Genomic DNA, 12,740 nt, shown 5'->3' with positions numbered 1-12,740 from the left:
CAGCTAAGTGACATCTGCAAATTTTATAACATATTCCCCACTCCATTAGCCATGGCATTAATGAAATTTGTGAATAGTACCGAACTCAGGACTGACCCTTGTGGGACCCCACTAGATGCACACTCCCAGTTTCACAGCAAACCACTGATAAGTACACTTTGAGTGCAGTCTTTCAACCAGTTGTGCACTCACCTTATAGTTATTTCCTCTAGACCACACTTCCCTAGAGTGCTTATGAGAATGTCATGTGGGACTGTGTGAAAAGCCTTGCTAAAATCATGATATATCATATCTACTGCTTCCCTTATATCAACCAGGCTGGTAACACTGTCAAAGAAGAGAATTCAGTTGGTTTGTCATGATTTGTTCTTGACATCTGTATTTGCTGTTCCTTATAATCTCTAGATGTTTATGCATTGATGGTTTAATATTTTTTCCAGTATCTTTCCAGGTATCGTAGTTAGGCTGACTAATCTATCATTCCCTGGTCCTCTTTGTTCCTCTTGTCAAAGATAGGTACCGTGTTTCCCCTTCTCCAATCCTCTGAGACCCCAACCGTCCTCTTTAAGTTCTTGAAGATAATTGCTAATGGTTCCAAGATTGCTTCAGCTAGATCCTCAAGTATCCGAGGGTGAATTTCATCAGGCCCTGCCAACTTGAATACCTTCAACTTATCTAAATAGTCTTTAACCTGTTCTTACCCTGTGTTGACTTGTGTTCCTTCCCCCTTGTTGTTTGTGGTGGGTGAGGGCCCCCTTGAGTCCCAGCCAGATGATGATTTGGGCTGCTTACACAAGGGCTTCTTCAAACATGACAAATAAAAAGGTTCCTTTCCCTCTCCCTCCTCTGGAAGAAGGAGAATCAGAGTAAAAGAAAAAGACAAAGGTCATCAGACTCTTTGGCAATCTTTTGGTCATCCCTTTGGGGCTTGGCTTACCTGCAGGCTCTAGAGTCATTGATCAGGGTTAGGGTCTGCTTCCAGGTTCTCCTTTTGGTAACCCCTGCTTGGTACCTGGTCAGTGCAGTCTCAGGGATGGCAGGGTTTATGACTGTCTTCCTCTTTGCTGATCTGTCCCTGTAGTCAGCTGTCTCTGAAGCACAGCAACGTTCCCCTAGTGTGTGGCAGGCTTTCCCATTTCAGCCTCCCTCCCTCCCGGCAGAGTAAGCCATACAGGTGTGTCCGGTTAGTGCTGGGCTGAGCCCATAAGAACTCACTTGCCTCTTGTTGACTAGAGTGAGGGTGTGGCCCCTCCCATTGTTAATATTAATTGTGTTGGGTATTTGGTCACCATTAAACTTTTTAGTGAAGACAATGAAGCAAAATAGGCATTAAACACCTCAGCCTTCTTGATGTCATCTGATATTAGCTCTCCTTCCTGCTAAGTAGTGGACCTACACTTTCCTTTAACTTTCTTTGCTCCTAATGTATTTAAAGAACATCATCTTATTGCCTTTTATGTCTTTTGCTTGGTGTAACTCATTTTGCACCTTAGCCTTTCTGATTTTTTCTTACACGCTTGTGCTGTTCTTGTGTTCTCCTCCTTAGCAATTACCGCACGTTTCCATTTTGTGCAGGATTTGTTTTTGATTTTCAGATCATTAAAGCGCACCTGATGGAGCCATAATGGCCTCTTACTATTCTTACTAACTTTCCTTTGCATCGGGATAGTCTGCAGTTGTGCCTTTAATATTGTCACCTTGAGAACCTACTAGGTCTCCTGAATTCCTTTTCCCCTTAGATTTTCTTCCCATGGGACCTTACACAGTAGTTCACTGAGTTTGTTAAAGTCTTCTTTTTTTAATTTGTTCTGCTGTTCTCACCCTTTCCTTAGATTCATGAAATCTGTCATTTCATGATCACTTTCACCCAAGGCCTTCCACCTTCAGATTTACAACCAATTCTTCCCTGTTGGTCAGAATCAAATCTAAAATATCTGTTCCCCTGGTTATTTCCTCCACTTTTTGAAACAAAAACTTGTCCCTAATACATTCCAAGGATTTATGGGACATTTTGCTGTATCCCTTTATAGCAATATTCCAGTCATGAGACCTTTCCCACCAAATCTCTGTGTGACACCAATTACATAATAATTTAGCTTATATATTAATACTTCCAGTTCTTTCTGATTATTCTCCTTACTTCTTGCATGTGTGTTCAATTGCTGAAAGTTTTTGATGAAAGCAAAAATGTTTTGGTAAAAAAATTGTTTTGTCAAAAAGTCATTTTCCATTGCAAAAATGTTTCAGTGGACATTTTTTGACCAACTCTGAAAAGCATCACTTTATCAGCCAAGGCCTACAAAATGAGAAGAAATTAAAGAACTAGCAACATATAAATAAAAATCTAATTGAAATAAAAAAAATGGATTCAAATTGTTTTAAAAGTCAGATTCTTTTTTAAATCATGGTTTTTTTAAATCCACTTTACCTGAAATTGAAATTGGGATTGATGACACGTGCTTAGTTTTACATCCAACTAACCTGTGAGAGGAAGGAGTTTCTCCCATCACCACATGCTCATGTAACTGCCTCTCCTAGTTAATGGGACTTGCATGTCTGAACAGAGAGACTTGTACGCTGCCTGGATATGCGTTTCCAGCATTTCCCCTGAAACTTGTAAATGCAAAGTGCATTAGCAGAAATCATAGAATCATAGAATATCAGGGTTGGAAGGGACCTCAGGAGGTCATCTAGTCCAACCCTCTGCTCAAAGGAGGACCAATCCCCAACTAAATCATCCCAGCCAGGGCTTTGTCAAGCCTGACCTTAAAAACTCCTAAGGAAGGAGATTCTACCACCTCCCTAGGTGACGCATTCCAGTGTTTCACCACCCTCCTAGTGAAAAAGTTTTTCCTAATATCCAACCTAAACCTCCCGCACTGCAACTTGAGACCATTACTCCTCGTTCTGTCATCTGCTACCACTGAGAACAGTCTAGATCCATCCTCTTTGGAACCCCCTTTCAGGTAGTTGAAAGCAGCTATCAAATCCCCCCTCATTCTTCTCTTCTGCAGACTAAACAATCCCAGTTCCTTCAACCTCTCCTCATAAGTGAAGTGTTCCAGTCCCCTAATAATTTTTGTTGCCCTCCGCTGCAAGTTTTCTAATTTTTCCACATCCTCCTTGTAGTGTGGGGCCCAAAACTGGACACAGTACTCCAGATGAGGCCTCACCAATGTCGAATAGAGGGGAACGATCACGTCCCTTGATCTGCTGGCTATGCCCCTACTTATACATCCCAAAATGCCATTGGCCTTCTTGGCAACAAGGGCACACTGTTGACTCATATCCAGCTTCTCGTCCACTGTAACCCCTAGATCCTTTTCTGCAGAACTGCTGCCTAGCCATTCGGTCCCTAGTCTGTAGCGGTGCATTGGATTCTTCCATCCTAAGTGCAGGATTCTGCACTTGTCCTTGTTGAACCTCATCAGATTTCTTTTGGCCCAATCCTCTAATTTGTCTAGGTCCCTCTGTATCCTATCCCTACCCTCCAGCATCTCTACCTCTCCTCCCAGTTTAGTGTCATCTGCAAACTTGCTGAGGATGCAATCCACACCATCCTCCAGATCATTAATGAAGATATTGAACAAAACCAGCCTGAGGACCGACCATTGGGGCACTCCTCTTGATACCAGCTGCCAACTAGACATGGAGCCATTGATCACTACCTGTTGAGCCCGACAATCTAGCCAACTTTCTATCCACCTTATAGTCCATTCATCCAGCCCATACTTCTTTAACTTGCTGGCAAGAATACTGTGGGAGACCGTGTCAAAAGCTTTGGTGAAGTCAAGGAACAACATGTCCACCGCTTTCCCCTCATCCACAGAGCCAGTTACCTTGTCATAGAAAGCAATTAGATTAGTCAGGCATGACTTGCCCTTGGTGAATCCATGCTGACTGTTCCTGATCACTTTCCTCTCCTCTAAGTGCTTCCGAATTGATTCCTTGAGGACCTTGAGGATGATTTTTCCAGGGACTGAGGTGAGGCTGACTGGCCAGTAGTTCTCAGGATCCTCCTTCTTCCCTTTTTAAAAGATGGGCACTACATTAGCCTTTTTCCAGTCGTTCGGGACTTCCCCCGATCGCCATGAGTTTTACTGTTCGTTTACTCAGTCCATGAACACTGACACAGGATGGAAGAGACAGGCTCCTCCTATCAGATTGTCAGAATCAAAGACTAGCTATTTGAATGATACCCAGATCACACCACCTTCAGGGAATGAACCTGGACCTCAGGATTTTAAAGTATGAGCTTCTAATTCCTGAGTTAAAGAAGCAGGCTTTGTAACTCAGCTGCTGAAACTGACTCACGACCCTTTCTATATATGGGTTGACACTAGACGGGGACCATGATCCACATTGTGTCAGTGTGGGCTGTGCTATATTGGTGCTACAGTTACTTTGTTTTATTCTGCTTTTAATGCTCTGTGGTTTGAAAATGTTTATGGCTTAAAATATTTTAATCTGAAGTAAACAAATATAAAGGTGTGCGAGTTAGAAGCACTGTGTATTTTTACACTGTGTCCTTGCCACTCCTAGTTTGATCATTGCAAAGATGTAATAAATCATCCTAAACATTTTGAAAGAGTCAGACGAAAAAGGTTATTTGGCACTAGGTTAAATATGTGGGGTGAAAGCCTGACTTGTTTGAAGTAAACAGCAAAACTCTCGTTGATGTTAATGGGACCAGGACATCACTGGCCGTGTTTGCTTTGCAAGTTGTTCTAAGTCAGTAGAAATATTTTGTTGAATTGTGTAAAAGATGTGATCATTCTCAGCTCTGTGCTGCTCTTGCTCTGCATGCACAGCTCCCAGCAACACCACTGCTGTTATTGCGTCCTGACTGATGGCACAACGAGGTCCCCAGGCCCTGGCAAGTTTTGCAGATTTCTTAGTCTGGAGCGCAGTGATTCTGCAAATCAGGGGATCAGGCAGCCCATTTAATCAAAGATAGTATGTTCCATGAGGCACTAGTGTTACACAGAATCACAGCATGCCATTAACTTGCCTTGCCAGATACCACTGCAATTCTTTCAGGACCTGTTGAGTTTGCTGTGAGGCATTGTTCCCAAAGTCATTAATGACTCACAAAGAAGAGCAAGGTTTCAGAGGAACAGCCGTGTTAGTCTGTATTCGCAAAAAGAAAAGGAGTACTTGTGGCACCTTAGAGACTAACCAATTTATTTGAGCATGAGCTTTCGTGAGCTACAGCTCACTTCATCAGATGTTTACCGTGGAAACTGCAGCAGACTTTATATACACACAGAAATCATGAAACAATACCTCCTCCCACCCCACTGTCCTGCTGGTAATAGCTTATCTAAAGTGATCAACAGGTGGGCCATTTCCAGCACAAATCCAGGTTTTCTCACCCTCCACCCCCCCCCACAAATTCACTCTCCTGCTGGTGCTAGCCCATCCAAAGTGACAACTCTTTACATAATCAAGTCGGGCTATTTCCTGCATAGATCAAGGTTTTCTCACATCCCCCCCACCCCCATACACACACAAACTCACTCTCCTGCTGGTAATGGTCAGTTTAGATGAGCTATTACCAGCAGGAGAGTGAGTTTGTGTGTGTATGGGGGTGGGGGGGATGTGAGAAAACCTTGATCTATGCAGGAAATAGCCCGACTTGATTATGTAAAGAGTTGTCACTTTGGATGGGCTAGCACCAGCAGGAGAGTGAATTTGTGTGGGGGGGTGGAGGGTGAGAAAACCTGGATTTGTGCTGGAAATGGCCCACCTGTTGATCACTTTAGATAAGCTATTACCAGCAGGACAGTGGGGTGGGAGGAGGTATTGTTTCATGATTTCTGTGTGTATATAAAGTCTGCTGCAGTTTCCACGGTAAACATCTGATGAAGTGAGCTGTAGCTCACGAAAGCTCATGCTCAAATAAATTGGTTAGTCTCTAAGGTGCCACAAGTACTCCTTTTCTTTTTAAAGAAGAGCAAAGAGATTGAGACAGACATTGACTGGGATCCCCCATCAAGTAGGCAGTTAAAGCCTGCCTTTGCTCCAGGATTGTATTATGATTCCAAAATGCTGGGTTCGAAGAGAAATCCTAGGAAATCAGGGGGACGTTAAATAGACATGTTATCATCAGTGGGATCTCTGCTGTTGGGGATGATATACTGTGCAGAGCTGTGTAGTAAATACCTTCAAATCCTCACTTTAAGTTACATTTGTCTTCATTCAGGCTACCCCTCCGTGCACAGGAACATGTCCTTGGTAGCTGGGGCTTTGCGCTGGGCTCAGGAGCTGAGAGACCGGATCCAGGTCCCATTCAGTCATTTTAGGCACATCACACATCCGTGCGTATCTTTATCACAGATAAGTTATTGTTTTAACTATCTCGATCCCTTTTCTCAATTAATCTGAATTTCATCCTGTGTTGACTATTGTATTCTAATTCGAGCTAAAAATCCTTTTTTAGCCAGAAAGGTAAAGTGTGTTTGTCATGGAGAAGTAATTACAATTGTGTTTTCAGCTTTCCTGAAATCATTTTTTAATAAGTTCCTTAATTGGGTTGGTTGTAAAATGATTAAGAGGCACAGTGGGTAGATGCACAGGGCTTATCAGCTTTCAAACATAGGTTTAGGTTCGAAGTGAAGGAGTTATTGGACCTTTTCCCCACCACTATACAATCCTGCATAGATAGTCTCTGCTCAAGAGGAGCCCAGGACTAGAACAATAGGGATGCTTCAGGTTGTGATTAAGGCACCTTGGCAGAGCTGTGAAGGGAAAGGGGTTTTGCACTGCTGCAGCAGGGACAGCTGTAGTACTAGACCGAGCAGCATTGGCAGAACTGTGTGGAGTTTCCAGGTTTGAAATAGGAAGGGGGCTAAGGGTCAGGATTGAAGTGCATTGGCAGAGGTCAGTGGGGGTGCTGCTTGTCCACAAATGAGAAGGATTGAAAACAATTGCTCCATTAAGGGGCAAACCTGGAAGATATTGAAATTTTTTTCCATCAGAACATTTCTTTTTTTGTTATTTATGGGTCATCTAGTAAAAACAGTCCCCACATACTGGCTGCTTTCATCTCTTACTGGCCTGAGACTGGTTGTAGGCACACCTGATAAAGCCATAGGAAGCAGAAAGCAACTAAGCAAAGGAGTTTGATGGTTTTGGTTCATGACGGTTGAAAGAACTCCATTGGCATTACCTTGGAGCGTGGGGTGACTCTGGCTGCTGGTTCTTGCTAGAAGGGATTATAAACTGTGATGAGTCTGCATTTTTGAAACAGTCCTCTAATAAGACATTCCCTTTGCTCTGTCCAGTGTTTTGCTATCAATAGCCTGTGTGCTGCAACCCTAACTATACTACTAGTTTGTAGTAATAAAGACATTAACAGGGTGAGAATGGAAGCCCGTACCCACTGCCCCATACACATAACCCAAATCCATTGCATTCCCTGGAAGCTTTCACAGCAAATGCTATACACCGCGAAGAAAGGCCAGATCTGCATTTTATACAGATTCTGTTCACTCCATTAGGCTCAGCTAATAACCTGCCCTCCAGCTGTAGGTGAGAGGCTGCTGTAGCAGACGTGCAGCTTGTAAGGTAAAATAAAAATAAAAAGGGAAGATGAGGACTGACTAGCTCAGGGCATTTGTGGTGGGGTGAGGAAGCCTTGTTCAGATCTGGCCCTGACATATGTGAATATTTTTCCGGGAAGGTGACTGCACAGTGATCTGTGTGAAGGAGTTCTGGGCCTTACTTACAGCTGGTCCAAAACTTTTGTTTGGCAGACACTGGCCTTTCAACTCAATGCAAATTTCTGTGAAAAAAATATTGGTTTTTGTGAAAAAATTTCAGATTTTCATCAAAAAACCAAAGCCCCTCACATTTTTTGATGATAAACCTGAACATTTGTAAAGAAAAAAAAATTCCATCTGAATTCAGTCACTAGCCATTCCTTTACAGCACAGCACTGGAGTGGTACCCTCAGGCTCTCTACATTAGAGAGCATTTGCATGGACACCACATGAAACACATCACGCCTATGCTTCCAGCGTGTCACAGGTGTGTCCAGTGCAATAGCTGTATGACATGCCTGAGCCCTCAGTGGTTCACTTTGAGGCATTGCAATGCTAGTTCTTGTGTAAGGGAAGCACAGGCACTGTAGTTGTACAAAGTCTGCCCAGTGCAATCCCACAGTGCTCTAGGCCACCGTCCTGAGGGCTTGGAACACGGGCTCTATCACAGGTCAATCTGCCTTCCTCAGAGCCCCCTACGCAGTCCTCTCAGTCTCAGCTTTGCCCAGACCCCACCTGTTCCCCCACAATCCCAAAGGGAGAGTCAGGACACAGGCAGCTGCTCCTGAGCTCCGTTTTCTCCCCTCTCGTGACTGCTGAGGAGTTGAGGTTGGGGTTTACATCCAGGGTACAATCAAAGGTTTTTTAAAGGCTGAAGGCAGCTGATCAGGCCATTTGCAAGCCATTGATGCTTCAGTCTGACACTTGGGACATTTTACGTAGCATTTAACTTTTTTGGTTCTCTCTAGTTTAACAAAATAGCTTGATTTTCAAACTTTACATGGATTTAAATAAGACTAAAACATGGACAAGGGTGAATTAAAAAGTCCCAACTGTAAAGACTTATGTACTAAACCTGCTATTGCTTGGTACAGTAATCCAGGCATCACAAAGAGAGTACAGCTGTGGGGGTGCTCTGCAAAACTCTCAGCCACCAAAAATGCAGATGAAGAAATGGGAATGCTGGAGCTCTCTCCTACATTGCACAGGGCAATCCAAGCTGGGGACGTGAAGAGTCTGCAATCCGTCCAAGCTCTGCTGGGCAAAGAGAGGCTAGGAGAGTCAAAGAGCTATGGCACTCATGAGCTCCATAAGGCAGTGGCATCTGGGGGGAGGTAGGGTAATTGCCACGCTCAATAGCGCTGCACTAAGGCTAGGTAGAAGGGGAGAACCGGGGAATGGGGGAATTGCAGAATTGCAATGCTGGGAGCCCCCAAGTGTCATATTGGCCATGTGGGGTATTTAAAAAAAAAAAAAAAAAAAAGTGATGAACCTTACATTAAGAATGGCACGGGTCTTGCACTTAAACCTGAGCCGTTAGCAGTATAAAAACATTTAAGAGAAGGCAGATAAATCATCTGTGATTATTATTTGTATTACTGTAGCACCTAGAGACCCCTGTCAAAACCCAGGGCCCTGTTATGCAGAACAAAGACAATCCCTGCCCTGAAGAGTTCAAATACACTTAGATTTAATCTTAAATGAAAGCACATGTATAGAATCTAAAACTCCAGGATTGTTAAAATGGCACCTGCCCATGGCATGAAATGCTTTCAGAAAAATGTGTTTGAAACAAGGAGGTAATCTACAGTTTCCATCCATTGTGTAACAATGCCTCTGTTCCACTGATAGTTGCCTGGAGTCCCCTGAAGGAAAAAGAATGATACAGAAGTACAAAGACATGGTACAGTTGCTAGAAAGGTAAGTCTGTTCACTTAGCCCTAACTTAGCCCTATCTTATATAAGGGTTTGATTCAGCTGCACATCACAGGAGTATCCAAAGGTTCCTGTTGACTCCCGTGGGCGTTGGAGCAGAGCCCTAGCTTCCAGCCAATCTGTTACTTTGTAGCTTGCATTAAGCACTTGTAGTCTCTAAATCAGATGCCTTTGGTTTTGTTTTTCTGTGATTAGAAGCACTGTATTATTTTGTTCTGCATTGGCTTGTTTTCCAGAGGTTTTCACTTGGCAGGTGTGTATCACAGAATCGCTTTCTGATGTTAATCAGCTAATGAGAAATAAAGGGCTGGCCTCCTTGGAGTATCTCTCCTGATACAGACTTATTAGAAGAGCTGGCTCTTAAATGGATGATGAAAAGGGTAGACGTTTTAATTACAACATGAAATCAATGTAGTGAAGAATCCCTATAAAAGACCCTTCAGGACGGATCCGGAGTGTGGATCTCTTGACAATGTTTCCCAGCACAGCTCTGCCATGGTAGCACTAACCAGTGTACAGGCAGCAAACATTATGTTCTCCTCTTAGACACTCAACTAGGACTAGAAATTCATCCATGTGGAAAAACATCCTCTTACCGGCTTCCCAAAACTCAGAATACCTTGTGGTTTTGCCCCAGTTGTGGAGTGATTCCCACAAAAATTAATATTAACTACTATGGGTAAAAACCTGCCATTTTCCATCAAAAATTGTGACTTTTCATGTGGGGTAAGTATATGAAGATTTGCTGTTTGTTACTGGGGTGAAATTTCACCATTCAGGAATGTGTTAATTGGCAATGCAATTAACTGAGAATCCAGCCTTGGCCGAATTAAGAAGTTCTCACTGGTGGAAAGCTCATTCCATCAAGGTGCCACCCACCATGCTCCAAGCTTCTAGGCCAAACCTCGGTTTGGTGGTGAAAGGAGGAGGAAGAAACTTTTTGACTGTGCCCCATATGGAATTACAACCCCTTTGATGTCTTGGGAATGCTGCAGGAGTCTCCTTGGTGCCAGGGAGCATGTGCGGTACAGCCTAGCAGAAGCTGAAGTGCTGCTATAAACTTTCAGTAGGTGAGCAAACTCCACATACACAAATGATGAGACTGTATGGCGTATAATTAGGCATAATCTAGATAGCTGCTTTTCACTGTCCCCATGAAACCCTGTCTGACTTCAGGACTACCAGAACGAGGAGTAATGGTCTCAAGTTGCAGTGGGGGAGGTTTAGATTGAATATTAGGAAAAACTTTTTCACTAGGAGGGTGGTGAAACACTGGAATGCGTTACCTAGGGAGGTGGTAGAATCTCCTTCCTTAGAGGTTTTTAAGGTCAGGCTTGACAAAGCCCTGGCTGGGATGATTTAACTGGGAATTGGTCCTGCTTCGAGCAGGGGGTTGGACTAGATGACCTTCTGGGGTCCCTTCCAACCCTGATATTCTATGATTCTACCAGCCTGCCAGATTTCAGTGTCCTCCTCCTAACAGCTGAGGGGCTAGAAATGTTCAAATAATGGTTCAACAGTGCCAGCTGTCATGACACGGGATAGAACTCTCAGAACAGTCCAGGATCCTAAGTCCCCATTTCAAAAGCAACTTAAACGTTTAGGAACCTAAGTCCCATTGGTTTCAAAGAAACTTAGCATACGGCTACACTCTGAGCGGGGGATGTGATTCCCAGCTCAAAGAGACATACCAGCATATGCTAAAATAGCAGTGTAGCCATGGCTGGGCGAGTGGTGGGAGGGGTTAGCTGTTTGCATGCCTACCTAGTGCTTCTGATGGGATTGTATGCAGGGAGGATAGCTCCTCCCACCGTTCATACCCTCATGGCTACTCTGCTGTTTTCGCTCATTCAGAACTACTGCACGTATGTCAATTTGAGCTGAGAATTATACCCCCAGCTCAAAGTGTAGACATACCCATAGGCTCCTAAGTGCCCCAGAGCCAGATTTTCACAGGTGCCTAAAGATGTAGATAGGCACCTAGTGGGATTGTCAACAATGACATTGATGGTAGTTAAACACACAACATCTTTAGGCATTTTTGAAAATCCCACCAGGCACCGATCTGCAGCTTTTGGGGACCAAACACCTTTGAAAATCTGTTGGTGTGGCACTTTTGAAAATGAGACTTAGTCTCCTAAATCACTCAGGTGCTTTTGAATATCTTACCTGAAATCTTTGACTTTCTGATTTGCATTTTCCCAGTTTCCTCATGCATGTATTTGCAGGTTTGGTCTTTGTGGAGGTGCTGTGGGATATTTTTTCTTAAAATTCATTCATATTTCTGAGTTGTGAAGTAGGTTTATCTTTCATTCAGACCTGCCTCTTTGGCTGACTGGCAGATGCCTGATGAACGTTGTCTCTGGCAGGTATCAGGAGAAGCTCTATAAGGATTGGTCCCAGACAGTGTCTGAAAAATCACAGTATAATCTCACCCGGCCAGTTATAAGACGAGATCCAGAGACCAAGCTGATCACAGTCAATTTTGATCTGCAGGTAAAATATGAAGATAATTAATCTCACTGCAAGACTTACTGCACATTGCACCCTGTCACGTGACTGTATTTCACTGGGGCTACCCTGGGTTCAAGAAGATGCATTGGACCCACTCTGCTAAAAGTGCATTCCCAGCACCATGCAGCATCTTCCCTGACAGACAACTTGAATTTACTCTCCTCCTCCTGGGCCATGTCTCCTGTTAAATATCATATTCAAAGTGAATCCTTCCAGTGGAAATTCCTGTGTACCTCATACACAAATCCTAATTCAGCTGTTTTGGAGCCTGCATGCTTCATGCTGTAAGAATTTACTATGCAAAAGATCTTCTATACTTTCCACAGTATGCATCCGATGAAGTGAGCTGTAGCTCACGAATGCTTATGCTCAGATAAATTGGTTAGTCTCTAAGGTGCCACAAGTACTCCTTTTCTTTTTAAGAATTCACTGTCCTTGTGTTAGGGTGACCTGTTTTTTCAGTGGTATAAAACAGGATATGTCCTTGGGGATGGATTCAACAGAAAATCCAGGCAGGGTCCATGAAGCACACAAAGGGGCTCTGGCTCTGATGTATTTTTAGTTGGGGGTAGGGGAAAGAGGATTTTGTTTATAGGAAGTTTGTGTTGAAGCTGGCCATGTGGCTAAGCAGAGGTTTTCGGTTCTGCTCTCTCAGTGCATTTATAGTTGTATCTACTGGTAAAAAACCTCAGTTTTTATCATTGTTTTTCTGATATTCCCATTAGCATCACAGAGACCACATAGCTC

General features: G+C 43.5%; 1 protein-coding gene across 6 annotated transcripts in view; it reads left to right on the top strand.

The window, feature by feature from the left end:
* Window positions 1-12,740, top strand: part of DNAH9 (dynein axonemal heavy chain 9) — a 399,480-nt gene that overhangs the window by 30,003 nt on the left and 356,737 nt on the right. For all 6 annotated transcript variants that reach the window (XM_073310874.1, XM_073310873.1, XM_073310875.1 and 3 more), the window contains 3 exons: window positions 6,206-6,320; window positions 9,396-9,464; window positions 11,849-11,975. In XM_073310874.1, the coding sequence (XP_073166975.1) occupies window positions 6,206-6,320; window positions 9,396-9,464; window positions 11,849-11,975 (311 nt within the window). The remainder of the gene's footprint in view (window positions 1-6,205; window positions 6,321-9,395; window positions 9,465-11,848; window positions 11,976-12,740) is intronic.

The sequence above is a fragment of the Lepidochelys kempii genome, chromosome 14 (genome assembly GCF_965140265.1).
Source record: "Lepidochelys kempii isolate rLepKem1 chromosome 14, rLepKem1.hap2, whole genome shotgun sequence".
In the NCBI taxonomy this organism is placed as follows: Eukaryota; Metazoa; Chordata; order Testudines; family Cheloniidae; genus Lepidochelys; species Lepidochelys kempii.
This window is presented reverse-complemented; position numbering and strand designations above follow the sequence as displayed.